General features: G+C 41.7%; 1 protein-coding gene across 10 annotated transcripts in view; it reads right to left on the bottom strand.

The window, feature by feature from the left end:
* Positions 1-26,065, bottom strand: part of RBFOX2 (RNA binding fox-1 homolog 2) — a 242,835-nt gene that overhangs the window by 101,698 nt on the left and 115,072 nt on the right. Inside the window, exon 1 of one of the 10 annotated variants that reach the window (XM_054696071.1) lies at positions 25,240-25,437. The exons of the other annotated variants lie outside the window; for them this stretch is intronic. Within the exon in view, the coding sequence (XP_054552046.1) occupies positions 25,240-25,254 (15 nt within the window). The 5' untranslated portion in view covers positions 25,255-25,437. Of the gene's footprint in view, positions 1-25,239; positions 25,438-26,065 lie in introns of those variants that run through there. 10 annotated transcript variants of the gene reach the window in all.

Here is a 26,065-nt window from a genome sequence, read left to right as displayed (position 1 = left end):
AAAGGCTGAAGGAAGGCGAGACTTCTCCACTTGCCAGGTGTATTACCAGGAACCCCCAACACCTCTGCCGTGAAAGCAGAGAAGGAGAATGGCGCCTATATGTTCATCTCCATGAATAAACCATCCACCTCGTAGAAAACACGCAGAAGGAAACATTCAGGGCCTACCATCAGACAAAGAACTCTTAGACTTGACACTAAAAAAACTTCATAGAAGAAAAATTTGATCAGTCAGACTTCATCAAAATTTAAAACTTTTGCTCTGTGAAACACCCTAATAAGAAAAGCTAAGACAAGTTAAAGAGCAGGAAGAGGGCCTCTCCTGGTGGCGCAGTAGTTGAGCGCTGGGCTGCGAAGCTGCCCACAGCTTCTGCAGCGCGGGTTCGATCCCTGGCCGCCGGCGAGGGTCCCACATGGCTCGAAAGACCTCTCCTGCCATGCCCGCTGCTCCCCTCAGCAGTGTATTTGTTTCGTCAGTCTGCCTGTTCTGTTCCCCGCTCTGGCTCTGGTGAATTCTCTCACCCTCCCGCGCTTCTGACTGTACCCAGTGCTTGTATAAATAAATAAATAAATCTAAAAAAAAAAAAAACTTGTGGAAACTTTAAAAAAAATAATAATAATAAAGAGCAGGAAGAGATATTTGCAAACCACCTAACTGTCAAAGGACTAGTATTGAGAATACAGGAGGGATTCTCAATACTTAACACAAAAGAAACAAACAATCCTATTAGAATACAGGCAGAAGACAGTGACAACAGTCATTAAGTATATGGAAAGACGTTCAACATTATTAGATATTAGGGAGCAGCAAATCAAAACTATAATGAGATTCCCCCTACATATCTGTTTATATGTATTAAAAAAAAGAAGTAACACCGCCAAATACTAATAAGAATGCAGGAGAGAAAAGAATAACATTGCTGTAGGAATATAAAATAGTACAGCCGCTCTAGAAAAGTTTCCTAAAAAAGCAATAAACATGCAATTAATCCTGCAATTGCATGCCTGAGCATTTATCCTAAGAAGTGTCCCCACAAATATCTATACACAATTGTTTACAGCAGCTTTATTCATAATTGATAAAAACTGGAAACCCAGGTGTCTTTCAACATGTGAATATTTAAACACATTATGGTACATCCAGACCACAGACTACTACTAAGCAATAAAAAAGAATGAATGACTGACATATGCAACAATTAGGGTGACTCTCCAGATACTATGCTGAGTTTAAAAATGCAATCCCAGAGCTTCCCTGGTGGCGCAAGGAGTTAAGTCTCAGCACTATGAAGCTATCCCGCAGCCACTGCAGCATGAGTTTGATCCCCGGCCAGGGAGTTGATCCACATGGTACAGCAGGCCTCTCCTGTCTCGTCCGCTGCTCCCCTCCATAGTGCATTTCAGTAGATCCACCTGTTCTGCTCCCCACGCTGTCTCTGGTGAATCCTCTCACCCCCCTCACCTCTGGCCTGTACCCCAGTTCTCATATGCATAAATAAATCTTTAAAGAAAAGATTTATTTAAAGAAAATATTTATTTATGCATATGAGAGCTGGGGTGTAGGCCAGAGTTATGAGGGGTGAGAGGATTCACCAGAGACAGCGTGGGGAGCAGAACAGGCAGACTGACTGAAATACACTGCTGAGGGGAGCAGCGGGCGAGTCAGGAGAGGTCTGCTGCACCATGTGGGTTGCTCCCTGGCCGGGGATCGAACTCGTGCTGCAGGGCTGCGAACAGCTTCATAGGTTGCATCTTGACCCCTTGTGCCACCAGGGAGGCCCAATAAATAAGTCTTTTTAAAATGCAAGCCCCAGGGTTAGGCACTGTGTGAAATGACAAAAGCACAGAAATGGAGAAGATTGGTGGTGGCCATGAGGTAAGGGCAGGTAGGAAGTGCTGTGGCATGAATGAGCACCGTGAGGGCGGGGCCACTCCTCATCTTGACAGCATTATGGCCAGTTTCCTGGCTGGGATACTGTACTACTGTTTTCCAGGGTGTCACCACGGCGGCAGGGGGTAGGGGGGTGGGGGGGTAGGGGGAGTGGGGGGAGTGGGGGGGTGGGGGGGTGGGGAGAGGGAAAAGGCGCCTAAGCAAAGTGGTACATAGGGGCTCTCTGTACTACTTGCTACAACTGCATGTGACTCTACAATTATCAGAAAATAAAAGGTTTGATGAAAGGAAAGTCTGTTCCTATAAAGGATGTTATTGGGACAACTGGCAAGTTGGACTGCAGACTGCAGGAGAGATAACAGAATCTCCATTAAACGTCCTGGCTTTGAGATCTGTATGTGGTTATATAAGATGCCCCTTACTTTTAAAAAATAAATATGGAAATATTTTGGACTAAAGGGACATTATGCATGATGTTCATAAACATACACCCACACACTTTTTAAATTTACTCAAGAGAGAAACAAAATAGTAAAGCAACTATAGCAAAATAATAAGGGGGAAAAAATCTTTGCTGGTAGTGGATATACTCATTATCTTGATTGCGTCACAGGTGTTTACTTATGTGAAAACCCCATTAAATAACACTTAAGTATGTGCAGTGAAGTTACCTCAAAATAAAGTTTACTTAAAAACAAAAAACAACTTAGCCCTAACATCCAGAATGCAGCCTTGTATTTTATGTCACCCAGAACGCCACAGAATGACCATGCCTCGAGTTTCTTCCTCTGGAACAGCCCGAGCACAGCAGGGACTTCCCAGCAAGTCCAGCCCACAGCCTCAGAGTCCCCGCACAGGCACTCATACACAGTCTTTCGTTGCCGCTCATGTTTCTGAGAGAGATCGACGAAAGGTTGTGGCTCTGGTAAAGGCTATCAGAACTTGAGAAATATCTCCTCTATTAATCTCTTTGGCGATCTTTCTTTTCATTAGCATTCTTTGAAATTTATTTTAAAATTTAATTTCCTTTATTTCCTCCACAGTAAGTTCGCTTGATTCACCTTAGTCAAAACCAAGATGAGTATCACACAAAAAGCCCAATTTCTTTTAGACAAGATTTTACCATATCCAACACTGCATATCATGCCACTTTTAAAAAGCTAGTTTTTATATTACCTATATGAACAATTAAAACTGGAAGGAAGTAAGGCAGATTTAGATAAAAGTTCTGGTTTACATCAACTAGGAACAATACTAATATGTAGAATCTTTCTAGAATACCTGGGTTAATACTACATCTACATGTACCTGTTATTTCCCACTTAAACCCACCACCATGAGAAAGGATCCAACACAGATACCTTATCCTGATAGAGCTTATCAAAACCATGTTTCTCAGACCTCAGGTTTATATAATGTTATAATAAAATGTTACATCAGTTAAAAGTACATAAAAATCATGTTTATGAAACTAGAAAAAAGTGTATCATTCCCCAGAATCAAAAGAATCTAGAAAATGAAATCTCTCAGGTTCTAAAATATTTGTGAGGGCAAGAAGGAGTGTTTTACTTATTACCTCCTTCCTTTCATTCCAGTCAGGTTGTCTCACTCACACTCTGCCAAGCTTCGGTCAAATGAGTTTAGGAATTCAGTCCTACCTTCACCAAAACATATGAAAGTTCCGTAGGAGGCCGGGGATTGGTTCAGCCTCCAAATCAAGCCTGCTATGTATCCCTAGCACCAGCAACAGGGCTTGACCCACAATAGGTTTGCACAATGTGTTTATTGAATACAAGAAAATAAAGGAACAAATAGTGTCTAAAACCTACTCAACAGCAAGGCCTTTGACCCCTAGTGATCATACAGCAAGGGCCACTTGCCGAGCCTCACAGTTCCCCTAACCCGACTAGGGTCCTTGGACTCCAGACAACAATCCATGGATCTCCAATCTCACCCAGCCTTTCGGCGCTTACTCAGTAGCAGTAAAAAGTCCCTCTGGCTCCAGTCTTCTTACACATGGCCCTTACTCCAGAGATCACCTACTGTCTCCACCTTAACAACAACATCCAATTTTACAGCAGCCTCTGTGACCCCAAGTCCCTGTCTTGGAACTGCACACTACCTACTGCCGTGGTGGGGCAGTCATGTGACTCCTAGTGACTCTGCTTGCTGCCTTTTAGGACCCTGCAAGGTCGTTTGCTAGGAGGATCTGTTCATGATGCCTTTTACACAGCAGAAAAACTGACTTGTTCAGAGTCACAGTGAATAACAAAAACTGGATAGCAGTTGAGTGTCCAAGATCTTCTGTCCAGATGTTAAATAACATCTCATACCTCAGCTCTATCAATTACCTTCATTCTTTTTTAAAGTACTAAATAAAAAGCATGAAAAGAAATTACGTTCTTTAAAATCCAGATTCTATTGTCTGGCACAAGAAAGAATAGAGCTCTAATGCACACACACAATTCTATCTTGAATTTAATCTCTCCTTCATCTACATGTCAAGCAACATTAATCACCTATCAGCCTCCAAATACTTCCTGTGGCATTAAGTACCCTGTATTTTGGCTGAGGCTAGGCCACGGTGGATGACAGAAGAGCTATTGTGTGCTTAATACGGCTGGGCTTCACAGGGCCCACGATCCTCTGAAAACTGTGCAAACTATGGTAAATCTGTACATTGTTCTGGGGACCTAGTCCAGAGCTTCCATTAGATTCTCAGTGAGGTTCAGATATATAGGCTAGAAAACCAGCAGGGTTATGAGAAGGAGCAGGTCCATTCAAACACTCCTATTTTCCCTGGGTGAACAACTGATATTTTTATGTTTAGGTATGTGCCCCAAGTTCTCTTCCTAATCCAACTTCTTTTGAATGTTCTTCTTTGATTAAAGGGCCTTTACTTTCATTTCTCACCCTCTACTCCTTCCACAGGACCATCCCCACTCCCTTCTCTTCTAAGGACTAGGCCAGAGACCCACATTCTAGCCCCAATGTAGTTTTTTCAAGTCAGGGACCAACTGACAAGAAACATTCCAGCTCCAACATTCCAGCTGTCTTACTAAGGGGCTAGTTCACTAAGAGAGAGCTTTGTTTTGTGCGTGCGTGGTTTGTGTTTTTTACTAAACAGTTGGTTAAGCCAATCTAGCTTCAAATCCCCAAGGGAATATCTGGGGTCAAGAATCTATTGTCCTGTTTTCGTCAGGCCTGAATTTCCTTCAAGTCATCCCACATCTTTTAGGCTGAACAAGCTCTAATGACATACTTACCAAAGTGGAAATTCTTTTAGTACCTCCGAGAAAATTAGAGACTCTAAACTAGTGTTTTAAGCTGTTTTTTAAAACCCTTTTTCAGTCTTTTTTATTTTCTGAAACTTTTACCAGGCCAGAATAACACAAACAGCGTTACTTTCTGAAACATTCACTCCAACTTAGAGGCTTAAATACTAGTTTCCTAACCATCTGGTCTCTCACTGCAGCCCTGAGATTCTGATTTTTATCACTTTCTCATTCCCGAGAACATGGCTCTAAACATACAGAATGTAAACACGAACTTGTGTAGTAAGCTCCCCTCGAAAGGTTCAAAAGGATAAGGACAACAGAAAAGGAGTTTCAACAACTGCTGTGTCATAAGAAAAACAACAAAATTTAGCTAAAAAACATGAGTTTTCGGTTAACTGAAAATTGTCGTAAGTGAGAATCAAAATAACAGAACTATCCCAAAAATATTTGCATTACATCGTGAACATCCACTACTCTACAGAGGACATGTACACTTGGCTGGCTTTATGCAGAACACACGCTTTTTTGGATGAAAGCAGGTCTCAATTTCCTTTCAAAACAGAGAGTATATGATATATTTTAGGCACTGATTTCCAGTTGTTTGAACTTCCAGAATTTGTTCAGAGGCAACAAGGGATTGACAAACTATATGTTCTTTGACCTTTTATTCATGTGTGTAAAGAAGCATGATTTAGTCCACTTACCCAATGCAATGAGAGACATGGCTACGGAGAACATGAAATTTAAAGAAAACAACTCACTGGCACTCAGTATACACTGGAGTACTTTTTTATTATTTTAAATATAATCTGTGCCTCCACCCTCCTCCCCTTGCTTTTTTTGCTTTCATTTAGCCAATAACTTTGAACTGTTCATTTTAAAGGTTTACTCTTTTTGCTCTTACTTCTTCATGCCAGTTGGCTTCCACTCAAAAGTTATCCTGGGGGAGTTGGGATGTTGCTACCTCCCTTGAAAGCTATTCTAAAAGGTCACTATTTTCATTTGTGTTAACTACCTGGGGAGAGAGAGATGAAGGGAAACTGAACTCTGGCAGTGCATAAACATGTTCCCAAGACCTGAAATATAAATAGGTCTCCCTGAGTAATGTATGCTGTACGGTGTGAGGAGAGGGGAACAAAAGCTACGTGGAGGTAAGAGAAGGGAGTGGGAAGAAAAAAAAAAAAAAAAAACAGCAGGAAGCTGTGAAGATCCAATGCAGAAGCGAAAGACTTCTGCAACAGTTAGGAACAACTTCAGCTTCAGGGTGACATTAATATGCAACAACAGAAATACAAGGATGTGGTGAAGTCCTGAGCAAGGAATGACTAAATTGAAATAAAGACTGTCTAAGCGGAAACTGGGAAAGGAATGATTTCCTACAGAAAGAGGCCACTATCTGAAAGATCACGTCTTCAGGACATATCAAACTAACCTAATATGAGCTGTTCTTAATTAAACTCAAGGGGTTCTGTGTGAGGAGACAAGGCGATACCTCACTTTTCCTACCTAGTCACACGGGAAAGATGCTACCAAGCTCAAAGCAAGAAAATAGCCAGGATCCAGCAAATTTGCAGAAGAACCACTAGCAAGAAGCAGTTGAGGGAGCCTCTTGTTAAATGAATTGGGGTTCAGTGTTCGGTTCGGGTCCCAAGAGGAACAAGAGTGCTGTTACACACCTGAACCAAAAGCCCAAGCAGGCAGCTACCCACCTAGTCAGGGTAGTGGTTCATTAACCCCCGGCATATGGGTACTGAGGCTTCAAATTATTTAGAGACAGTACTGACTAGTGAAAGAGTGGCTCCCTAACCTGAGGCCAGACTAAATTCTAGAGTTGAGAGTAGAGAACTGAATTTGCAACCCCTCTGTATCCATAGCTGGGCATGGCAAGGGCAGGGGCAGACTGAGAATTCTAAGCAAGATGGTGTTACAGTTCAAGTCACTTCAATATCTACTGAGTACCTGATATGTGCTAGAACACAGACAACCCTGCCCTACCCTCAAGGAGCTTACAGGAGAAACAGAGTGGCCTGTCCATGATCCCTTACCATAGAAATGCTGTTAGGAACCGGATGTATTAATAACTTTAAACAGCTGAGAATAAAGCTTGGCAAATAATAGGCATTTGAAAATTAATAGCTGCTAACTGGCATTTTTATCATGATTACCACCATTACATGGTACCTATTAAGATGGCATAAGAATAACAACATGTTTTTTTTTTAATTCTGGAAGAAATAGCTTTAAAATGTACAAAGTTTATTTCTGGATGGTTTCTTTCTTAAGATTCTGTCCATCAGACTAAGGATTTATATTAAAACTGGGGCAAGACCTCTCCCCACCTGTGATCTAGTTCCTACAATAGTGTTTATGACACTGTTTCTGGCAAACTTTCTCAATCAGTCATGGAAATGTTAGCACCAACACAGTCTCGCACCAGTGTTACCCAAATCTTTTTACATCCTGTGAAGCTGACTTCGTGGCTGGTTGCTGATATTCACAAAAGGAGAAAAGCCACGGAGTCTGCAGAAGAGCTGCTTTTAAATGTCACAGATCAAAAGGGAGAAATCAAAAGGGACAGCACAAGGTCTTTGCTTCCCTCAAGAGTGAAAACTACATAATTGTTATTATCATCAAACATAGTGGCTGATCTTTCATAATGAACTAGATGCTTTAGTAAGAGTGTCTGTGAATAACAGCATGCCTAGCCTCCATAATCTAAATTCTAAGAAATAATTTGTGAGGAAATTTGCCTGGCAAGGGGCAGTGGATTATACTACAGTAACCAAAAAGCAATTTAGAGTAAATTTAGTTTAAAGGCTTACATTTTGCTTAACAGAAATATAAAACAACATACTTGCTAAACTTTGAAAGAGCTAATATAGTAAAATTATAGGTCATTAGAAAATAAAGCAACGGGGGCCTCCCTGGTAACACAGGGTATCAAGCTACCACCAGCACTGCAGTACCAGTTCGATCCTCAGCCAGGGAGCTACCCATATGGCACAGCAGACCTCTCCTGTCGCACCCGCTGCTCCACTCAGCAGTGTATTTTGGTAGATCTGCCTGTTCTGCTCCCCACTCTGTCTTGGGGAAATCCTCTCACCCCCTGCATCTGTGGCCTACACCCCAGTTCTTATATGTATAAATAAATAAAAATAAATCTTTAAGAAAAGGAAGCAACATTAAACTGTGATGATGGTGAAATTTGATACCTAAATAAAGTCTTGAAATAGGATTCTTTAGATGATTATATAAATCTAGATGAATTTGAATCAAGAATCTATCAGTGAACAATGTATTTCTAAGGACATAAGGAACCATGGTATTCTCATTCAGTTTAACATAAAGTGTATCTTCATGCAGTATTTTGCAACAAGAACTCAAATCATCCTGTTTTACTAAAAGGACATGTGGCAGTATTCTTTCATCTCTTAGAATGTGACAAAATGCATTTTTTTAATAATAAAATGTATTTGACATAGTTCAGAGTGGTCAAATGCTGAAGGCAGATGTATATAGACTGATGTGGATATACACAACTGGAAGGAAAACAGATGGTGTAGAAATAAAAAATTCTTTGGATTGTTTTAAATATTGTTTACATATATAAAAAATTAGTATGTCTTATAATTACGGCATAAAGATGTCCATCCTCCAACAAAATTATGTAGTGTCAAGGTTTAAAAAAAAAAACACATCAAATTTTGTGTTTAGACCTAGGTGCAAGAAGAAGAACCAGAAGTAATGATAAGCTAGAACCCACTAGAGATATACTTGGACCTGGAATCAGAATTTACAAGATGGATATGTTCCAAGCTGATTCATCACAATTCATAAGAAATTAAATTCCATTCAAAGCAAGTTGCCTGGTTGGGGGGGTGGGGGAGGAGGGGGTGTGTGTGTGTGTGTGTGTGTGTGTGTGTGTGTGTACTTTTAAAACCAGGATAATTGGTGGGGGAAAATTTTGTGTCATAAATTTTGTGTACAATATGCGTCAGAAAAACAGCATATACTTGGAAGGTGCTGATCCAACACAAGTAAGGACCTACAAAAGGAATAAGGGCAGAACAAAAGGTCAAAATCTCTAAGTATTGACAGTAAGAACTTAAAATTGATGGCATAAATATAACTTGTGACAGTAGTACTAGTCAGCAAAAAATAAAAAAATCTTATTTTGCACTATTAAGAAGAATAGGGTTGAACTTTAATGGATTTTTATAACCAGAGAAGGAAGAGAAATCAAGAGCACATTGTTTGGATTTTTAAGATATTCAATGATTCTGTATGTCCTAAGAAAAACTAGTAATAATCTTCTCAGCTCAATGTAGTCTCAGCTTTAATAGTCAAACACCCCTGTTTAAAAAAAAAAAAATACCTGAAGTGATTTTGTATTATACCAATAAATTTTGTATTATACCAATAAAGGAGACAGACACACCGACAAGTGAGTTAGGATCCATTCTTGTAAAAGAATGACTAGCAGATAGACTACATGTCTATCTTACTCAATATGATTGATTTTAGTACAGTGGATCCTTTCATTATGGAAAACATACAATTGCAAGCATGTACATTGGTAAGACAATTCTTTCCACAGTTAAGAAGTGGACTTACAGGAATATAGTTCTAGGAAGAGAATATTCACCCACTCAATCATAATCGTGGGTTCTTAAAGAAGAAATAAAGATGATTTTAAAAGAACAGAAAGGCATGAAGTATTGCAAAAAGGATTTTACAAATGTGTTTTGCAGTCATTCTAGGGATGATATATAATTAGTTGCATGAATGTATGTTTCCTTATTTCCAAAAGTTTTTCACTGCTTCTTATTTCTTAGTCATAAGTTAACCAGTATTAGAAAATTAAAGGGTCCACTCAGGTTAGAAATGGTTTTGACTGTTTCGTGGTTACCTGAGAGCTGAAGCCACAAGACGAGCCAAAATCATCAAAGAGATAATTAAGAAAGGATGTCCAAGAGCACGGCTCAGAGTATGACAACTTTAAAGCTGAAGTGTAATCACCAATGACATCGTAGGCATCCAGGGCGCGACGGAAGTGAAGTATCCCAGGAAGTGCGCGGCGGAGGGAACGAGCAGGATGCTGCGAGTTCTCTGACTGGTCTCCAGGCTGGGTAATAACTCTCCATGGCACTTGCTTCTGAGTCACCCTTTCTTTTTCATGAAAGATGGTGTGTGTTTAGCATACCAGAAGAACTGTGGGCACTCTGCAGGCTCTCTTTCTGAACTGTTTCTCTTCCTTTTCGGTCTGAGCTGTGGTGGGTCTCCTGGCCTCTCATTGAGATTGCCTGCACTAGACAAAACGCTTTGCCACAAACCTTCAGGTGAAGCCCTCTCCCCCTCACGCTTCTGCTGAAATGGCTAGGTGCCCGACTGTGTGGCTGGAGGCCTTCTATGTGACTCTTATGGCATACCTTTAGTTTTTCTCAGATCTTAACAAAAGGCCACTCCTTCAGCTTCATGCGCAGGCTGCCATTCTCCCGGCAGGCCCTCGCACTCATCTTTGCTAGGAACCTGGGTCTTCATTTTATCATTATTTGCCATAGAGAGAGGCTGAGAATTTTCCAGGCCATCAAGTCCTAGCTCCTTTTTTGTTTAACAGTCCATTCCTCAATTTATTTCTCGCCTCTCACACTCTCTTGCTAGTACTACAACTAGCAAGAAGAAATCAAGAGGCACCTTCACTGCTATGCTGGGAAACTCCCTTAGCTGATTCTGGTCCGTCAGGTACTTCTTCTGTCTTCCACATTACCTACAAATAACACGTTGTGGAACTTTCTGCTACTACATATCAAGGATCCCCTTTCCTCCAATTTCTGTCAAGTCCTCATGGTAACCTGAAAGCCCCAAACTTCAGATAGCATATTCAAGGTACTTTAATCCTGCACTGACTTTCTCCTCAAAGCCCACACTGCCCACTTCAGAATCACTCCCATGTTTTCTAGTTTTACTACAGGGGCACGCCCCATTCTTGGTACTAAAATCTGTAGCTCTGTTTCCATGTAAAAACTACCCTCAAATACTGAAGCTTAAAACATTTATTATCTCACAGCTTATGTGAGTCACGAATCCAAGTGAGCCTCCGGCTCAGGTCTCTCAGAGGCTGCGGCCAACGCGCTGGCCAGAGCTGCAGTCATCTCAAGGCTGGACTGGCAAGGACCCACTGACAAGCTCACTCCTCTGGCTCCTGGCAGGCTCGGGCCCTTGCCGGCTCTTGGTCCTGGACCTCATCAACTCCTTGCTACATGGACCTCTCTGTTGGCCCACTCACAACATGGCAGTCTGTTTCTCCCAGTGTAAGGGTCTGAGAGAGAGAGGTAGAGAGGGCAGTCGCCCAAGAGGAAAGCCACAGTCTCTCTGTAATCAAATCTTAACAGTGGTATCGCATCACTTTTGCCATAGTCTATTAGCCTGAAAAGACCCACGAGGTCCAGCCTACAATACATGCAATGGCAAGAGATTATATAAGGCCTGAACCCCAGGAGTTGGGAACCACTGGGGACCAACTTAGAGGCTGTTTCTATCAGCCACTAGTTGAAGGCATTACAGCATGCTGGTTAAGAGGACTGACTTTGAAGTAAAACAACTGGGTCTGAGTCCTGCTTCAGTGTTTATCTATAGGCATCTCACAAATGTATCCATTTCTAAGGTGGAATAAGGAATGTAAGTGAGAGCTGTATGAGACCCTAACCCAGTGCCTGATACAAAGGAGGCACTCAGGAATTTGTTCTCTTCTCCCTTCCAATTCCAATTATTTTTAACAATTTTGAAAATTTCTCTGATATTGGATGTAATCTGCAAACATCTAGCACCAGAGCAATATGATACTGTGGATCACACAAAAATATAATTTTGACTTTCAATGAGTCTGGGAAATTCATTTTAAAATTAATTTAGCTTCGCCTTTATGTGTGCATAAGCCTCACCTCGATCACTACCAAAGTCCCAGTGCCCTTCGCACGATCAGGTCCATACCCTCGACCCTGCCTCATACCACCTCTGCCCCATGTGATAACCACTGTATTTTTCGTCTTAAGAGTTGTTTTGTTGTGATGTATTCATATGCTTTGATACGTATATTCCACATATGAGAGATGCCATCCCACAATTGTGTTTTGCTTTCTGACTCATTTCACTTAGCGTAGTCACCTCAAGTTCCGGAAATCCATGTTGTTACAAAAGGCAAGATTCCAGCTTTTTAATAGCTGAGAAGTATTCCATTGAGTGAGTATATTTACTGCGACCTCTTTAGCCAGTCACCTGAAACAGGCCCTCAGGTTGTCTCCATGTCTTGGCTATTGTGAGTAACGCTGCTCTGAACATAGGGATGCAGAAATCTTTCTGAATTGGCATTTTCATCTTCAAATACATTCCTAGGCGAGCTACTGCTGGGTCATATGGGATCTCCTTTTTTAGATTTTTAAGGTATCTCCATGCTGTTTTCCCCAGCGGCTGCACCAATTTACCTTCCCACCACCAAGAGGATCAGCGCTCCCTTCTCCCATGCGCTCGCAGCACATACTTCTTCAGTCTTTGATGTGGATGGACCATTCTCACAGTGTGAGGGTATCTCATTGTGGTTTTGATGGACATTCCCCTAATAATAAGTGAATTAGAGCATTTTTATGTGCTTGTTAGCAATCTATACATTCTTTGGGAAAGTATCTATTCAAATCCTCTATACAGAACCTACAGAGTTAAGTGGAATCTAATCCCAATGTTTCAGTTGAACTTTTGATTGGGTTGTTTGCTTTTTGTTGCTGAGTTGCATGAGTTCATTATATATTCTGGATATTAAGTCCTTATTGGATGTATTATGTGCAAATACTTTCTCCCAGCCAGCAGGTTTTCTTTTCTTTCACTGTATAAAAGCTTTTTAGTTTCGTGGAGTCACTCATTTATTTTTGCCTTTGCTTCCCTTGTCACTGGAATTGGAAAACTTATTTTGAATAAACTTAATTCAATAAAAGTAAACATTCAGCATTAATGAAATAGAGCAGAGGAGAACACACACACTAGAACTGCTCCCCTCAGCCACATACTTCTCCCATCCCCCATTGCCCCCCCACCCCGGACCTCAGCATCTGCTTGTAAACTGCAATGTTTAGTGAGATTTTTCAACCTGATCTTGGCCCAAAATATCATACTACTTTATTATCCAGTTGGCAACTACAAGTACAATGAATGGAATAAATAAATCATTAAGAATGTTTTTATTTAGTCGTCAGTTTGTCTGAGGACTAGCTTTCAACAATATAACTGGGAAGTAATAGCATCCCCATTTTACAGATGAGACCAACTGAGTAAGCTTCAGGTGACTTGTTATAATCACATAGCAGGTTAACAAACGAGTCAGAAACAAAACTGTAACCAGCATATGACATAAGGCCCCATAAAGCTATAATTAGTTATTTCTGAATTTCGTGGACAGGGCAATCTGGCTAAAATGATTGGTGATTAAAGGTCCATCACACACTCAGGAAAAGTAATTTGGTGGGTATTTTAAAGAATAAAAGATAGGTTTTGATTTATTTAACCTCTGAATTAATGGTCTAGATTCAAATAAGCACGTAAAATACCATATGAGTTAATACCCAAATAAGATAGTGCAGGCCCTCCAGATTTAACTGGACTCAAACCCAAATGTTTTAGTTGGACACTTTGCTGCAGACAGTTCCTCATACTAAGAATATCGTATTAACCTTTCAACCAATTATTTGTGGAGTATCTATTCTGTGCTGGCCTATACTATAAGTTCTATATGTTATCTCACTTAATAATAGTGAAGGATGCTAAAGAAGCACTTCTAGAGAAGAGCAGCAAGGTCACATTCAGAGGACATTAATTCTAAGCAAGAACGCAGAGCTTGAATATCATATGATTTAAAAGCAGCACATATTTGCAGAATCAAGGAGGGAAGAAGGAGTTAGTGAAGGAAGACTACAACTCCTAAACTGTATTTTATTCACTCCAGAAGGTAACTAACATTGCCCAGGGGCAATGTGCTCGGGAGTCCCGCCTGCTCAGCAGGGTGCTGCGGGCACACTGATTTTCTACTTCTTCAAACAGCTTAAAATCTACAAAATGAATGTTTGTCTGATTGGTTCCAAATGTATCCCCTATTTTATGAATTTCGTGACAACAAAATTCCACATTCTGGTTTGAAACATGGCAAAGATGCATGCTTAAGGTTAAATGCCATATTAAAACAGTATTAAAAAATACATATCAACACAAGACAGCTTTCTTACACAATTGGGAGGCTGGCATTCATGCATAAGGTTTTCATCCCTACTTTTAAAAATTTTATTCTTACTTCCAAGCCCTGATCCCAAAACTTTTTTAACTCCTATCTGAACAACCTGACCCCTATAACTGCCCAATAATAACTGACCTCCCTGCTTCAGCTTCCCTCCCAAGCCATTCTACCCACAAAGGCACTCTCTTGAAAGGGCTAAATACTGCTAAACTGCAGATCCTTTTAAGATTCGCTTATTTTCTATAGAATAGTGTTCCAGTTTTCAAGATCCTCCAGCAGTTTATCCATCAGATTTCTTCCACTCTTGCCTTTTCTAAATACTGGTCTATTCACTATTCCCTCAACTTTCCTTCTTCCCTTTTTTTCACCTCAGCGCCTACTATGTGTCAGGTATCTTTTAGGCACAGAGGTTAAACCAGTGCTTTCAGGAGGTTTACATTCAAGTTGGAGGAAAGACAACAACCAAATACACAGCAAGTCAGATGACAGTAGGTACTATGGAAAAAAGTAAAGATGGGGGGTAGGGGGGCAGTGGGAAATGTTGGACAAAGGGGCAGGGAATAACTCTACGGAGTCCCCTGATTATATGACAACTGAGGAAAGATTTCACGTAAGCAAGGGAATCAAGGTGATATCCAGAAAGGGGGTGTGGGGGGCACGTGCTACTGGGCTAGGTAGGAAGCAAGTGCTAAGACCTTGAGGCAAGGGTTTGGTATGTTCAAAGAATGACCAGGAATACAGAAGAACATGAGGTCAAAGACTTAGGAGAGCAAGTCATACAGGAACTTACAAGGCCACTTGTAGGGCATTTGATTTCATGCTGAGTGAGATAAGAAGCCACTGGAGTTTTGGGCAGAAGAGCACTCTAATGTGACATTTAAAAAGCTCTTTCTGGCTGCTGTGCTGAGGACAGACCTTTGGGGGGAGAGAGGGGAGGTCTGCGGGAGAAGGACAGAAGCAGGGAGGTTAAAAAATTATTATAACACAGGCACGAGATAATGGTGGTTTGGGCCAGGATGAAAGCAATGGGATTCATGAGTAGGTCGTCCAGCTTCATGTTCATTCTTGATAACACACCGCTGCTTATGCCAGTGCTCCATCTGGCTCGCCTCTTGAGTTGTAGCCAAAATTGAGCTGAAACTGCAGCTCCTTCAAGAAACCTTCCCCAGTCAACCTCATCTTCAGTGACTGCTCTTTTTCCTGAACTTCTGTTGACAAATGCCTATGCCACCGCTTACTGAATGGCGTGCAGTCTCTGCTTTAATGTGGCTATTTATCTACTTCACTCCCATGTCCCTTTACCCCATTATCCTTGAGAAAGAAAATACTTTACAACTTGTGGTATCCTCATTTTGCCCATCTGCTGCGTTACACAGACACTCAATAAATGTTTGCTGAAAGTCAAACTGAATCATTCGGAGACTACTATTCTTCAAAAAGAAATGATTTGTATTCTCACTTTGCTCCTTAAACTGCCAAAGTCAGATATGCCCGACACAGGTGTCCCAAGGAACCTTCTGCCCATCACCCAGGTCACTCATCATCTCGAGCTGCAGTTTCTAATGGCTGCTTACTTAACCACAATTAGCTTTTCTGGACCAATGTTTTTCAAAGTGTGTTCTCTGGACCAGCACAATCAGCATTGCCTGGAATCCTAGTAAAAATGTACATTTAGGGGTGCATCCAGATCTCATGTATCTAAAACTCAGAGGTGAGTTTCAGTGATCTGTATTCTAATAAGCTACGGTTTGAGGACTATTGCTCTGACTTAAAGGTTCAACTACCCTATTTACCCAAGAGAACTTCTAGAATGATTCCATCCTGGCTCACAACCTCCTTCACCTCGATTGTCATCAGAAGTCCAAGCCTTTCAGCTGACCCAGTCCACACAGCTCCGGATCGCCTGTTCTGACCCCTCCTGCTCTTCCTTCCCTCCCTGAGCCCAGGAAGTCCAGTGTTATCTGTAACAGAGTCTTCACGACTCACTCTTTTCTGTGCTGTTTCCTCTGCTGTTTGGTTCCAAAGGAAAGCTGACAGCCACCACTTTGCCAGAAGTGAAAGCTGTTCTCGAACCCATCCACAGACCTCAGCAGGGGCAAGCATCCCCCTTGCTCCCTTTACCATGCTGTGCTGGCCTCACAGAGAGCCTCCCACTTCACAATGCTACTTCCAAACCACTTCTCTTCACTTCACCCAAACTGCAGGTCCTTAGACAAGCCTCACCTGCGGGCCTCCTGCATCTCAGCACTCCCTGCCTTCATCTCCTTTATTTTCTTAATCATTCTTGAGAACTTCAACATCCACACAGATGAATCATCCAACACTTTAGCCCCCAATTGTTTTAATGTCTTTAGCGCCAACAATGTTTTTCACTACTTCACCTAAGCACCCACCCAGCGTCACATCCTCGCACTGTGATAACTAATAACCACCCCATCTCCCAAAATTTCAAGTATTTCAAGGGTAACTCATCTGGTCAACCCCTCGCTAAACCCAACTATCTAGTTATTCCTTTCTTACATCTAAACATAAAGAAGATTTCTGGATTTAAAAAAAAAAATCATACAACTGATTTGCAACCACTCACTTCAAATGAATTTGCTAGAGAGATGCAGTAGTCTTAAGATCTGACTACTGCATTTCTAGCAAATTTGATCTTAAGACTACTGCGTCAGATCTTAAGTCAGATCTTAAGACTACTGCATCTCTCTAGCAAATTCATTTGCCATGTTTTGAGATGTCTACTATTTCACACTTGTTCTCTCTTCTCAAAGTACTCCTCTACACCCTACATTTGCAGTTATTTTCACCTTATATGTTATAGACAAAGCAGACATATCAGAGGACCCCCTCTTCTGGCTAAACCAATGCCACCAGCCTACCTGGCTCTAAACCCACACACCCTGTCCTGCTGCCCATAAAAAGAAGACAGTGTTCTGGCACTGTTGGAAGCCAACCCCTCCTCTGAAGCCTGGACATAGCATACTTTGCTACTACAATAAGCCTCTTTCCTTTCAGAATCCCCAAATTCCTCCCCTCGACTGGAGCTTCCCTATGGACATAAAATATGGCTTACTACCACCTATCTTTAAAAACCCTCCTTTGAAGCCACATTCCCAACCGGTCATTGCCCCAATTCTTTGCTCTTCTCTACAACTAAATAATGACTCAATATCCTCTCCTGTCAATTAACAAGTCAATCCATTCCAATTTGCTGTTTTTCCCCATCATTCTAACAAAAGCAGTTCTTAACCAAGTTCATCAATGGCTAACATTCTACCAATGTCAATGGCCACTCACTGTATTTGGCCTTAAATCCTGCCAACCCTGAAGCATTTTCTTCTCTAGAACTTGTGACATCACATATTTGCCTTATTTCCCCCAAGTCCATCCACTTCTTCTCAGTATCCTTCAGACCTTAATGGAAATGCCTCCCGACTTCATTCTCAGTCCTATTCTCTAGCTATATTTTCTTCTAAGGCTTTAAATATGTATTGATGAATATCAATCTTAATGCACTTAATGAATATCAATCTTAATGTACTTAATGTACATATCTCTTCTGAGCTCCAAATTCATACCATTTGCCACTGAACTTTTCCATTTGGATGCTTAGTAGGCATCTCAAACTTAACTGGTCTAAACCACAAATATTGGCTTTTTCTGTGTAAGTCTCTATCCTGTTGTAAGGAAATACTCCTCCATCCTGATTCCTCAAGCCAAAGGCTGCATGACCTAGAGTCCTCTTTCATCTCACCACACACCCAAGTCACCTTTAGTCCTATCAAGTTTTTCTTCAGACTCTAACTTACCTAGACTACAAGAGCTAAACTTCACCCAATTCCTTCCCATTTTAGCCAGAACAAAATTCAGATCTCTACACTAAGGGGAATGATCTTGCCCACACCACTGCTCCATCCTTATCTTCCCACATTCTTTTTGCTGTCTCCACTGTAACCACACCACCCCATTTTCTGTCCTTTGAATATACCAAACTAATTACTGAGGGCTTTGCATTTGCTACTCCTTTTGCTTGTAATTCTTTCTTCCCATATTTCGACAAGATAGTATTTCTTATCATTTGGCCTTTTCCACCCTAGTTAAAATATTCAGGGTCACATTACCTTGTCCTTTCTCTAGCACTTAGCAGTTCCTGAAATTAGCTTGTCTGTTTACATGTCTACAGTTCTCTCTATTCAGTTAAAAAATAAGTATGGACAATAACTTCGTCTTCTCCTTGCTCTTTTCTCACACTTAGAAAGTCACTGACCCGCAGCAGTCATCAACAAGTATGTGTTAATGGCTTGACTCTTACATTAACGTAACCATTTGTTAGCCCCTTACAAGTTTTCTGAGTTTTAAAAATATGCATCAAACCCAATTTCATCCAAACTATAAATATAAATACTGCAATAACTATACAAGCCTTTTGTTATCTTTATAACGTATAAATCTGATCATACTTGACTATGCCTAAAACCCATCAACGGCTCCGGCTCCTTGTTGGAATAAACAAACATTTAAAACTCTTTAGTGTAATCTCCATCATTTTCAGTTCTCATTCACCACTATTTCGCTCATCCCACCAATGCTGTTTCGCCAGCTATGTGTTAGGGAAAAGCCCATGACCCTTTCTACTACTCCTCACTCACTCTGCTTGTCTATTCTCTCCTCATAAGTATGTTTTTGAACTCCTAAACGCTGTTAGCTCCTCAGTATTATACTGTTTTCTTCTGTCTCTTACTGTCTTCTCCTGTTAAACAGGAGAGTTCTCCCTACTACTAAAGTCAATCCCATCTCCCCAAAGCATAAAAGCAATTACTCCTCTTCTCGCATATAGCCCACTTCTCCTTTTCAATTGGGTTTACTGAATCAGCTTTTAAACATATCAAGTCTCTTTTATTTAAAATAAAACAAATCTTTCTCCAGCCCACCTACTCTTAAACTACCTACCCTCCACATTCCATCAAAATCAAACTTTTCCAACAGCTGCCTCTACTCCATAGTCTCGCCTCCCCGTGAACGCCTCACCTGACTCCTCAGGCTTCTGCCCTCATTAGTCTATTGGAATAACCCTTGCAAAGGTCACTGATGACTTCTGTGCTTCTAGGTCCGTGCACATGTTCTAGTTCTCTCTTCTTGCTATTTTTTCACTCTGGTTTTGCAGGGTCTTAGTTTTCCTCATAAAGAACAAATTCTGGGTCTCTCTGGTGGTGCAGGCGGTAGTGTGTAGCACTGTGAAGCTGTCCGCAGCCTCTGCAGCGTGAGTTCAATCCTGGCCGGCTGGGGAGATACCAACATGGTGCGGCAGACCTCTCCTATCTCGCCCACTGCACCCCTCAGCAGTGTATTTCAGTAGATCTGCCTGTTCTGTTCCCCACTCTGTCTCTGATGAATACTTTCACCCTCCCGCACATCTGGCCTGTACCCCAGTTCTTATATGCATGAATAAACAAATCTTTAAAAAAAAAAAAAAGTTCTCTGGAACCCTGTTACTAGCCTCCTTGGAGGGGTCATCTCCTCTGTCTGGCATTCACTATCTTCTTGCTCTCCATCTTCTCCCTTGGCCATTCTCATCTTCACCCATCATCACAAATTCAATTACTATTGCACTTTGAATTCTTTCATATTTGTATCTTTGTGGGGGGGGTGTGTTTGTGTGTCCATCTTTTATTTCACATCGTCTATTTTTCCCTGTATTTTCAGAACCAGGCAGTCAACTATCTAAGCAGTATTTATTTTCTCTTGAACATTACAAAGTTGCCCAAAAATATTAAACACCAAATCAAACCCATGATCTTCTTTATCTTCCCTCCTACAAAAATGTGATGCTTTTCCAAGTCAAGACAGTGTCCTGTTAATTTACCATCTCAATACCCCTTACACGTTCTGCTTCTCCTCAGGGCAGGCTGTCATTGCCATTCTCTGTCACTTAGGCTATTACACAACATCACTAACTTCTCTTCACACTCTTACTCCCCTCTAATCTGTGTAGATATCTTTTTAAAAAACAAATCTAATTATAAACTCCACTTCAGCCTCCTCTCAATCCTACTTAAAATCTTTAAATGGCTTTTCACTGCCAAGTATCTACACACAGTATCTGGTCCCCAATGTTATGTGAACTGAACTGTTTCTACATTTTGTGATAACTCAATTTACTATTAAGTCAAGTTCTCTGATTGATAGACCAATTAGAATGGCAAAATCATGCTAAAATGTGAGCAAAAAAAAAAAAAAAAAAGCTTACTCTGTCTGTAACCTAAGTAAGCTGTTGTTGTTATTATTATCTCATATTTGCTTATCACAAAAGAGATTCCAAAAACAGTTCACATAGATTATCCCAATAATCCATTAGGAACTAGTAGTTCCATTTTAAAGACACTAATGTTAGAAAGGTCATAGGCTGACTGACAAACGGCACCACCAAGTCCCTAAGCCCTAACTTTTGATTCACAGTCCATGATTTCCAAGTTTTATGATATAGTCATTAGTTACTCTTTATTTTATCTCTCAAATGGCTAACAAACATTTTTCTAAGATCACCCCCAAGAACTAAATACCTCCTTTTTACAAAGGAGGAAAATCAAGGTATGTAGAGTTAAGTAACTTGTCTTAAGTACTCAGTGGAGATGTAAACAGAATTCAGGCTACCTTGTTTTCCTTCTCCACTCCAGCCTGTGTCATGGTGAATAGCAGTGGTGACAAACCAGACACCAGCAAACAAATGAAAGAACACCTTAGGCATGGAGAGCAAGCTCTGGAGGTAAAAGACCAGGGTTCAAACCCTAACTATCAACTTAGCAAGCTACTCAAATTTCTGCTTTTTCATGTGTAAAATGAAGATAATAGCTAGCTCCCAGATGTGTTAAGGACTAAGTGAGATATAAGCCTAACACGAATGTTATCACTCAATAAACAGCTAAAAGTAAACAAAACAAAAACATCAGCTTCTCCCCAAAGAGGATAGATCGTGTGAAAAGAGGTAAGAGCTACAGAGTTAAACATAGTTGGGATGAGTCACCAGCTCTCCCATTTAGCAATTGCCATGTATTCTCTCCTGGTCTCTTTTCTCTTTGGAACAATCAAGATAATAAAACTTAGCCTTAGCACTGCTGTGAGGATGAAATAACATGTAAAAACACTTTCTTGGGCCTCCCCGGTGGTGCAGCAGTTGAGCGCTGGGCTGCAAAGCTGCCCACAGCCTCTGCAGCGTTGGTTCGATCCCCAGCCGCCGGGCGAGGGTCCCACATGGCGCGCAGACCTCTCCTGTCACCTGCTGCTCCCCTCAGCAGTGTATTTCATCCGTCTGCCTGTTCTGTTCCCCGCTCTGGCTCTGACGAATTCTCTCATTCTCCCACGCTTCTGACTGTACCCAGTGCTTGTGTAAATAAATAAATAAATCTTTAAAAAAAATAAAAACTTTCTTCATTGAATAGCATCAAAAAGTCATTGTTATCTGTGTACATACACTCTCCACTGCTGTTATAAATTCTTCCAGAACATGAGATGTCTTTAAGCATCTTCTTATTTTTCAGATGGTAGCTCAGTCCTCTCTCCATTACAGGCATTCATGAAGCACTGGCTCAACCAATTTATCAAGAAGGCAGGATTAAACTACAACAAAACAATACTTCAAGATGAGAGTCATTCTGAGCTCACCCACTCTGAAATCAGAAGTTCATCTGTATAGAATATGACTGACAGAGACTGGGGACAGTCTAGAAAGATCGCCTCAGACAGGGGAATAAGACATGACTTTGGAATGTAAATACGTGACTGACAATTTTGTTTGTAAGATATGAATTACAGAATCTTCAAACAGGTCTCCTCAACTAGTAGAGGATCATGTGTCTCACTCCTCCCTCTCTCTTACCCCACTTTCTATTTAGAGAAAGAAGGAGAGAAGAATAAATGACAAAATAAATGTGCAGTGGGATTGCATCCCCTCAAAAAAAAAGTTTAGAAAAAACAATGGGGATGTTCTCTATCAGGAGGCGGCTCTAATGAGGGTTCTCTAGTTGCAAGTAATTGAGTACCAAATAAGGGGGGACATTTCATATAGCACCAGTGTATCCAAGTTCTCCCTACATGAATTCAAGGACACCCTTAACTTGCCGGAGAATACTCCGGGGGCATGGGCAGTCCATCTATGCAAGTCCTCACAGCAAAAAGCTAGCTCAGACTTGTCATTTCCAGAGCATCCACTACACGCCATGCTACTTTTAGACAGGCCGCACAGATTATCTCAAAGCTTTATAATAATTTTGTATGATAGAAATTATTTTCCCTAAGTGAAAAATAAACTGAGGATCAGAGTAAGTAATTGTTCATGGCCACACAACGGGAAATGAGAGAGGCAAGATTTAGACCTAGTACAGTCTCCACTTGTTTGCACTATCCCATGCTGTCCAATATTGCTGCCAGCCTCAGTGAAAAGGAGGGGACTCAACAGGAGAGCGGGGCACTCTGGCAAAGAGACCCACAGAGAGCTAGACACACGGAAGCAAATCAATGAGCCACGTCCAACCACACAAACCACGCTGCTCAGACACCTCCACTCGCATTCCAGCTCTGCGGGTTCTAGAATATGCCCACACTCCAAGGTGGTGACAACTAAATGTCTGTTCAGTAAAAAAATATCTGTTCAGTAAGAAATTACTGCCCAAGAATTGCTGTTAGAGTACTCAGAAACAGTGCCTTTAACTCACAGCTGGTACTGAACCAAGCCGGCAGTGGAGGTGGCCTGTCTCAGACTTTCTCGTGTTTTCCAAGACCTAAACATTCCTGCGTGACTGGGTGTCTTCCTGGCATACGCACTGCTACATAAAATTCACTCCTCAGAATTCTAGAATTGAGACTGTGGCGGCCACATAAGTGCCCCATGTCACATGGCTGGGTGCTGGCTGGACAACTCTGACCTTCTGACCCTCACCCAGTACGTTCTCTCCACAGCACCTCCTGGGACCTCCCACTTCATGCCTGACCAGTTAAGAGATCCTTTTGGAATCTGGGTTTTACGCAATTGTGGCTCCTTCTGGACATTTTCATTGAATGCAACAAATGTGTGTGGCATTGGGTTTGGTAAAGCCAAACAGCCAACACACTTCTGCCATGAAGAAAATGTTACTATTTTTTATGACACAATGTGGTGTACATGGTCCATGTGATTGGGGGTCCGAGGTGTCCCCAACCCACACCTCCCCACCTCTGGCACTCTCAGGGTTGAGGGGAATAGTTATCTATGTGTGTCCTAATCCAACACAGGGCACTCTAGATGGGAAATTTTGCTCCCCCTACCTGGGGCTAGAATGTGAAAGGAACTGACAAAAATTCACAAATAACTATAATATAAGCACAAAGACAGTAACTGAGGAGCCTGTCACCATCTGATTTCATCAAACATAAGTGGAAATGAGACTCATCCAACTGGCTACCTTTTATAACTCCTCTTCCACACAAATCAAAAGACAGAATAACCCATCCTCTGATCAACAGAGAGCTGGTCGGCTCCACCAACTACACTGCAAAATCCTGCACACGGAAGCTTAATTCACAGGGGGATGAAAACTACTCAAAGCACAAAGTATGTCAGAAAAGTTCTTTGACGCCTTAACAAATACCACAAAAATAAATCAGAGGGGAGGAAACTACATTTCAAGGTCATAGTCAAGTGTAAAGGAGAAGTAGGAACAGAAGCCTCTCCCAGCTCACTCACTCGCTCTCTCATTCTCTTTCTCGCTCTCTGACCAAGCTCCATCTCCATAAACCTAGTTAAAATTCTGCCTTCTGACATTTATAAATTTAGCCTGTCTGAGCCAAGTAGGTTTCTGCAATTCCAGACATCTAGGTTGAAGGGCAAAGGGCAAAGTGAAACTTTCAAAAGCTGACTAGCAGCCAAAGGCATCACTTCTAGGAGGCTCCCTTAGCAACACACAACAGCTGTCTACTCAGGAGAGGACACCGCCATCTTTGCCAGGAACTATAGATGTTCTTGTTCTCACAACTAAATGCCCTGGGTATTTTCTCCTGTATTGTTTTTCCCTGACATTCTCCTCAAAGTTACCACATTTCATAATTTAAAAGTCTGTCCAATCCCAGTATGTTTTCTTCCATCCCAAATTACGCCATAGTTAACAATAAATCAAAATAATATAAGGTATTGAGTTCTTGGCAAATATAAAACAATTTATAATGTCTGGATATTAATTACTACTCTAACTGCTACAGACTTGATTTCTAACTATGGGCAAGTCACTCTGTGACTTAATTACTTCCCTCATAAAATTTTAATAACAACAGTGACCTACTTCACAAGACGATTGTGAAGGACAATATAAATTAGATTAAAAACTGATAAAAGCTTATCCCTAATTAAGAATCGTGCCACCCATATGCTGTAAATAGCTAAAGAGATGGTTTGCTTATCAAGGTCAGTGCCCCCCAAACGAAACACAGGTGGATCCTGCCCCACCAAGAAGACGGCAGCTCCTGAGGCAACGGGCGGCTCATTCCACCTGCCTACTTGCCTTCTCCAAACCTCCCGAGCCCAGGGGATGGCCCTGCACTGGGAGCTCAGCCCTTGCGCTGAAGTCTAACGAGATAAACAACATTAAAATATCAAAAATCAATGTCACAATCGCTGCTAGGTCTTCAGAACCCGACGCCTGTGAAGAGAAGGGGCTGTGGTGTCCGTGCTCTCTGCGGGGAAGGCCGTCCGTGCGAGAGCAGGACCTCGCAGCTTTCCACTCCTTATATGTGCAAGTGCAACCCTCGCCCACAGCACTCTGTACTCACCCAGAGGTACATCATGTCAGACCGGGCTGCTCAAACTCAGCCGTCAGTTGATCCTGGACTGCAAAAAGGCACTTGAGTGAACTGTAGGAAACGAGGTGCCAGAATGGGGGACAAGGGTTCAGGGTGGGGAGAACCCCCCCCCAAAAATCACTTGAGTTTGAAAATCTAAAAAACGACTGGTCTCCTCCCCCTCCTCCCTCCTCTCCTGCTGACTGTTCTGTTGTTCTCTCCTCCCTCACCCTCCCTCTTCTCTCCCTCTCTCTCCCTCTCTCTCTCTGGGAGTTCCCAGCCCCGTGTGTCTGAACTGGCGTGTACAGCACACGCTCTCTGTATTTGCCTTCAGGGAATCTCTCTCTGTCATTCTACTTCGAGAAACACAATCATCACTCACAGAGATTATTGCAAAAGGCAGGGATGGGTGGGGTGAGTAATAAACCACCGGCACCAGTTTCTAGAGCTTTAGACACAAACTAGTTTAGGAAGGGTTCTTTAAACATGAATGAGGCAATCAAAAAGCTCTGCCCTCCAAGATCTAGGAGAGCAAGCCAAGCTTCCCTCTGCCCCACTTCTTCTGGAGCCCCTTGCAGAAGCCACGCAGGAACACGAACCTCCTCAGAGCGGACATTCCTGCCCTGTGTGCCGGCCTTACACCACCCTTCTTCATAAAGCTTTACCACTGGCAATTCTAAATCTTACAAGATTTTAAAACACAGGGAGAGTATATATAAACTTCAATCCGTTTTCTTTTTTTTTTTAATAACCCTGGCCCTAATTCAGATCATCAGAGCTTCCCTTCTGAAGAGAGAAAGGGCATGGATTTCAGAGA

This window comes from Talpa occidentalis, unplaced genomic scaffold (genome assembly GCF_014898055.3).
Source record: "Talpa occidentalis isolate TD23 unplaced genomic scaffold, MPIMG_talOcc4v2.1 talOcc4.16, whole genome shotgun sequence".
Taxonomy (NCBI): domain Eukaryota; kingdom Metazoa; phylum Chordata; class Mammalia; order Eulipotyphla; family Talpidae; genus Talpa; species Talpa occidentalis.
This window is presented reverse-complemented; position numbering and strand designations above follow the sequence as displayed.